Source organism: Fusarium tjaetaba, assembly GCF_013396195.1.
Source record: "Fusarium tjaetaba strain NRRL 66243 chromosome Unknown NRRL66243_c0000710, whole genome shotgun sequence".
Lineage (NCBI taxonomy): Eukaryota > Fungi > Ascomycota > Sordariomycetes > Hypocreales > Nectriaceae > Fusarium > Fusarium tjaetaba.
This window is the reverse complement of record NW_023501906.1, coordinates 1-5725: the sequence shown is the minus strand read 5'-3', so window position 1 is coordinate 5725 and position 5725 is coordinate 1. Positions and strand designations below refer to the sequence as shown.

The 5725-nt window shown below is 44.9% G+C and overlaps 2 protein-coding genes across 2 annotated transcripts; one reads left to right on the top strand and one right to left on the bottom strand.

Moving 5' to 3' along the window:
• Window positions 1-25: 25 nt before the first annotated feature.
• On the bottom strand, window positions 26-2413 carry FTJAE_14286 (heterokaryon incompatibility protein; the record flags this gene model as incomplete). Its single annotated transcript, XM_037347497.1, has 1 exon — window positions 26-2413. One exon carries the CDS (start codon window positions 2411-2413, stop codon window positions 26-28), a length of 2388 nt encoding a protein of 795 aa, XP_037198714.1.
• A 2053-nt stretch (window positions 2414-4466) lies between these two features.
• On the top strand, window positions 4467-5725 carry FTJAE_14285 (uncharacterized protein; the record flags this gene model as incomplete). The annotated part of the gene is made up of 1 exon (XM_037347496.1): window positions 4467-5418. A coding segment is annotated over one exon (952 nt), but the record flags the coding sequence as incomplete, so codon positions are not given.

The window sequence follows — 5725 nt, the reverse complement described above, 5'->3', positions numbered from 1 at the left end:
ATATAATCTAGCTATTAATCCCGTTTTAACTAATCTGCCAGAGTTGGCTATAAGGAGTTTGCTTAGCATCCCCTGCTAAAAATCGCATAGGGTCGCGTCTACTATATCCTCTAAAACCCTTATAAATATATCTACCACGAGCAAAGCCTGGTGCAGTCGACTTTTCCACTATACACGTTGCTAACTTCTGACACAGATAGACAGGGTTGCCTGTATCACTGTGAATAACATCCGTAATACCAACTAAAACACCTTTGGATCTATCGTTGAGTACTTCCAGCGATGTATATTCCCGAAGAAGGTTGGGGTCGAATGAAGTAATAATACCGTAGTTGCGGTAACCCCAAACTCTTAAATCCTTGACTCCGCAATGGACGTAGAACCAGTCTTGCTCGATTCTTAGATAAAAGAATGACCCAAACCCGGAGTCTCCGATACAAAAGCAAAAGCCCTGGTACTCCACGAGAAGACCTGAGCCGCTCAGACTGGCTAGACGTCCATCTTGGCTTTCAAGTGAGACGGGTGATAGTGGCGTTCCATTACCATATGCGTTCAAACGTGATGCTAGGAATGTACGAGGTGCCCAACTGAGACCTGCATCTGGAAGGCAAGCGAGATTCTGAAAGAGGATATCAGAGGGAATCTTTGGCATCATATTCCACAATTTAGCCATTCGCAATTCTGGTTGTGTATGTGCAATTTCTGTAGCATTGAGATCCAATAGGGTAGCAAGACACAATGCTTCATCGGTTTCGACACTTGTAGTGCGATAGCAGAAAGCCACGGAAGCAGCCTCAAGTCTCTCATGTTGAGACTGGAGCTTTCTGAAGCCTCGAAGAGAAGTGTATTGGCTGAACAGCGCGAAATCAAGACAGGCTCGCTCAATCGGGCTTCCCGATTGCTGTAAGCAGGAAATATTGACGTCGAGGTCATACGGCATGTCGCTGAACTGAAAAATCAACGACTTTGCCAGAGCCCCTTCTTGGTATGTCCAGAGGCGCGTATTCCAGCTACAGGATATTATCTTGAAGAGAATCTCATGATAACTTCTTTCCCTGATGGTGTAGTTATATAATGAAGAGTCAAGAACAAGAACTGCTGATGCGTCAAAATATATGTTGCGCATTTGGCCTATAGCGAGGGCTTGTGTATCAGATGCTCCTGCCGAGTCAGGTGGGATGCAAAGTGTATCGCACCAGAAGAGAATGATATTCTGGTGTTGGCCTGGGAGGTTTCGGATCAGTTTGCTTAACCGAAGGAGTTGGCAGCGAGGAAGCGCATTCCGTTGGGGATTGCCTAGTCCATCAGACCAGACGTGTGATATAGCAACGTATGCAATATCAGGTTCAGCTTCGATGAAGACCACCGTTTCACTTGAATCTTCCTCATCGATAGACAAGATCAGAGGAATCTTTCCCCTCTCGATGATACGATGCAGGTCTTCAGGATCTGCAGCCACATCCTGACATCCCTGGCATCCCTCGACATGTTTTCTTTCGTACTCGTCCTCTATGAGCTGTCTGTGGGCACATTTGAACACAGTACACAAGGAACGACGAGAATCCGAGGTACCCCTCGAAAGTTGCAGTGAAGTGCCGGGCTTTGTGATGCGGATCATGGGATGATCTTCGTTTGGCTTCGGTGGTCCCATGTTATATAGGAAAAGGATGCAAGCCGTAGGTAAATGTCCAAAAAGGCGGGCAAGGTCCGAAGGGCACCAGCGATCGTGCAACATCCACCTCCATAAGGGAGAACCCCAAGATCTTGGGAAGCCAGGATCGAGCCCCAAGGTTCTTGCTTCCATTCCGGTGTCAAGAATGCTGGCCATAAGATCCAGCATCAAGTCTGTGGCAACAATGACTTCTTCGCTCCTTGGGTCATGGGCTTTCTTCGATCGAATAAAATCATCAATCGAGAGTATCTCCGGCACTTGATGATCTGGGTCGTTATCAACATACCGCTCACCGTAGTCGAGTAGAGCATTGTGAAGTAAACGATTCTCGTTCACCGCTACCAAAAAGTTGTTCATGGATTCGGGGCGCATCATTACAACATCGCTCATCTTGTATGTTGAGAGTTGTTGTATCTGTTTTTGGATTTTTTTGAGTGTGAATACAGGATATCCACAGGTGTCATCGACGAGATCGATGCAGCTAATCGCGTCCTCTGTATCGACTAAACAATTCAATGCCATAGGCAGGGGCACAAGGAGTAACCATTCTTCCAAGAAAGCGCAGAGGGCCTGAGTCGGGCGCTTGAAGAGTCTTTCCCATTCTTCTAGGCTTCTTGGTAGCCAGCCTTGCCGTTCAGGGTATGTGGGATAAGGGAGATCATCATAAGGTATTGGCTTCTGTAGCAGCCTGACTTCGATGACAGGGTGTTTCGAGTAACTGGGGACGGGCAGGATGTCCATAATTGAAGTGTTGAAACTTGAACGAAAGAACAGCTGATTTTTGTTTAATGCAAAAGTGTAATTTAGTAGAGCTATAGGTCGAAATATTTCAAGATTAAACTACAAGGTTACGTTTATCATTAAATACTGAAATCTTGCGCTCTAAACAGAACTGAAACTTTATAAGGAACATAGCTGGTAGCGCAATCAGGCCGACTGCACACGTGTCGAGATAGGGTTGTTGGCTGCTTCCTTGCTCTACTCTGCCTGCAGCAGACCCAAGTGCCCCGCTTAGGCTGTGTGTAGGCGACCTGTAAGGCTTTATCACACTTTGACCTACCACCGTAAGCACAACCCTTGTAGGTCTACGTCAGTACACTCGTTTCCCCTCACAAGCTGCCCTGTCTTCGCTTTTCTCACATTGATGCCCAAACTCCAACAACATTCTCAACCCTTATTCATCCAAATCATTTTCCTCACATGTCAGTCCCAGATTTACGGCTTTGAAAGGCTGTGCCCCATTCGAGATCGATGCGCTGGGGCTGATCGCTGAAATGGACCCGGTAATTGGTCAACTGGCACCCAACACATATGCAGACTCTATACATCATTTCCTGGAGCGCTATGATGTATTGCATACCGCTTAGCCACAACTGCACAGCCTTCTTGTCTATGAGTAGCGTTAAATCGGTGGTATTTACACTTCCGAGCATTTCAGACGGGCCTCAATTTATTGCCGTGCCACCACCATTAAAGGCCTAGATACCTGACTGAACTATCAGGGCTCTGATAGGCCAAAGATACAAAGTGGCATCAAGCATCACAGCACTGGCAGCTATTGCATGGTCAACACGGGATAAGATGGATCTCCTTTCTAGGACATAAAGTTGGCATCTTTGATCAGTTTGATACATTGGTCTCCGAGTAAGGCAAAAAGATATCCTAAAAGTGATCCATCTTTCAAGCATGGCTATGAAGTCGGGTTTCGGATCCTTGAAGCAAGTTACCTATTGTTTGGCCGTACGGTGACCCCAATTTTGACGTAACGGATAATCTATGAACCTCCCGCCGCGATACTGCTCGAGGGACAGCAGCGTGATCTCGGGGCATGGATAAAGAGGCTCCTGCGGCTGTGGAAGAAAGTCCATAATGAAAACACAGAAGGAGAAATGACGAAGTTCGATAATATTCTGTTGCTGCTACTTCTAGCTTACCTTTTAGAATTAATCTAGATATTCATGTTATTACTATGATATTTAAAATGGCCTCAGAAGTGAACTTATTCGAAAATTTCGACTTGTCGGGCATGCATGCCTGTGTACCCTGCATGCACGCGAAATTGGGGCGCTGAGGCCACCAGTCTTTCTCCATAAAAAGATCACGTCATCTCGCGAGGCCATCTACGTTGTTGCGCATATTGTTTGGGAAATACACAAGCAACTCGCGCGTGTAACGTGAAGTTCGTTGGCGATGCAGAACCAAGCCCCCCTCAAAGCAATGTGTTTTTACACTTAGATTAAACCATGCACAAATGCCTGATGCACAGCCCTTCATGTGTTGGCAACTATGTATTGATACAATTAGGATGCATGATTACTAGGCTGAAAAGCAAAGAACTCCCTTGTTTTCGGGTAAAACATGCCTTCATATTAGCATTTTTTCAGGTAAGTCTGTATGAATCCGAACTTTGGGACTGAGGCAGCCCCGAACACTCTGACAAGTGGCTTGTACACGCATAGCCACACACAAGTAAGGAAGGCTCGACTTTCCGAACTGGTAAGCATTATCAATCCGACCAATCACAAGCCAGACTTGCATTTTACACCGCGCTATTGGATTAAAATTAGGTGTTGATTTTCTACTTTACAACCTGTTACCTGCTTATTCTTTAGGCCCCCGCTTCTGAACCACGTGTCGCATGTTGACACAGTCGTTAAAACCTCAAGACCAGCAGTTAAGTTTCATACATAGCCCACTCATTCCACAGTTGACAATTCCAGCTGACTTTGTACTTTGCTTTCCCAATCCCGACTTATCAAGAGGCTCCCCTTCTCTTTTCAACAATCAATCCATAATGCACACTGTTCTCGCTACAATCTCCGAATGGGCCCCATTTCAGATAGACGCCCTTGGGCTAGTCACGATCTTTGGCGCTAAGGAGATGAACATATCTATTGGCAGCTTGACCCAAAGCTGGGTTACAGAATGGCTACCTGTCTTGGGGTCATATGCTGTAGCGAATAACGAGATTGCCGACCCAGAGCATGGTTATGTGCTCTATAATGTCACAGATGGTGTAATGGCCACCGATGTAGCCGCTTGGTTTACCCGCTGGCTCGCTTGTTTCCCGCCTAATTACGCATCGACTGTTATCAAACTCAAGATGGACGGGACATCCCTCTCCATGACTCGAAAGTTATCCGCCTTGATTATAGGTGGTTCCTCCTTCTCTTTATCGATATGCCTTGCAGTTCTGACGGCTGATAAATGGGGAATGGTCAATGCTCTCGCCATGCTTGGGCAGGTGCTTGTGAGACAGCATATGGTCAGCCAGCTGCGTGCCTCCATGGACAAACGTATCGAGGAGTTATACGATAAGCCTGGAGAACATGTCAAGGCCTTTCTTACTTTGTCGAATGGGAAGGCCGTAACAATCCTTGGACCTCGTCAATTGGTAGTGGGGTGTATCGTCACTGATGCTCGACCTCTACATTCCCGCCTCTACTTCCTCGCTCGCGCTATCGGTTGGGCCTTTTTCGCGGCACACGCCATTACCCTTGGCATGAGTAACCTGTTCAATCAGATAGTGACCGTTGTTATCATGCTGTCAGCTACATATCTAACTGCTACTCGTGTTGGCGATAATATCAGTATGATCGGATCGCGCCTAAGACTCGACGTCAATATGGATTATCCTTTGTGGTCACGAAGCCAAGCTTACGGCAGACTGATTATGAACCGTGACGAAGAGGACAGCATGGTCCACTGGAGCTTAATGCCACAAAGGAAGAATACAGAATGGTGGCGTAAGTACAACAACAGGCAACTTAATATAAGCCCAGAACCTACTACTAAAATTTAAGAAAATGCAGCTTAAAAGAGAGAGGATAAATAGGTAATTAAAGAGATAAATAAACATAATTAGCATTTTATATTTAATACTTAAATGTTTTTAATATTTATGTAGTTTAATTATTAATATTATTATAATTATTAGTAACTAAGTTAAGTTATATTAAGTTAAATATTTTCTTTTTTATAATTTTTAATTAATAAAAGAATTTTTATAAAAATATTAATATTATTTATTAATTATATTTATTAACTTTTAAG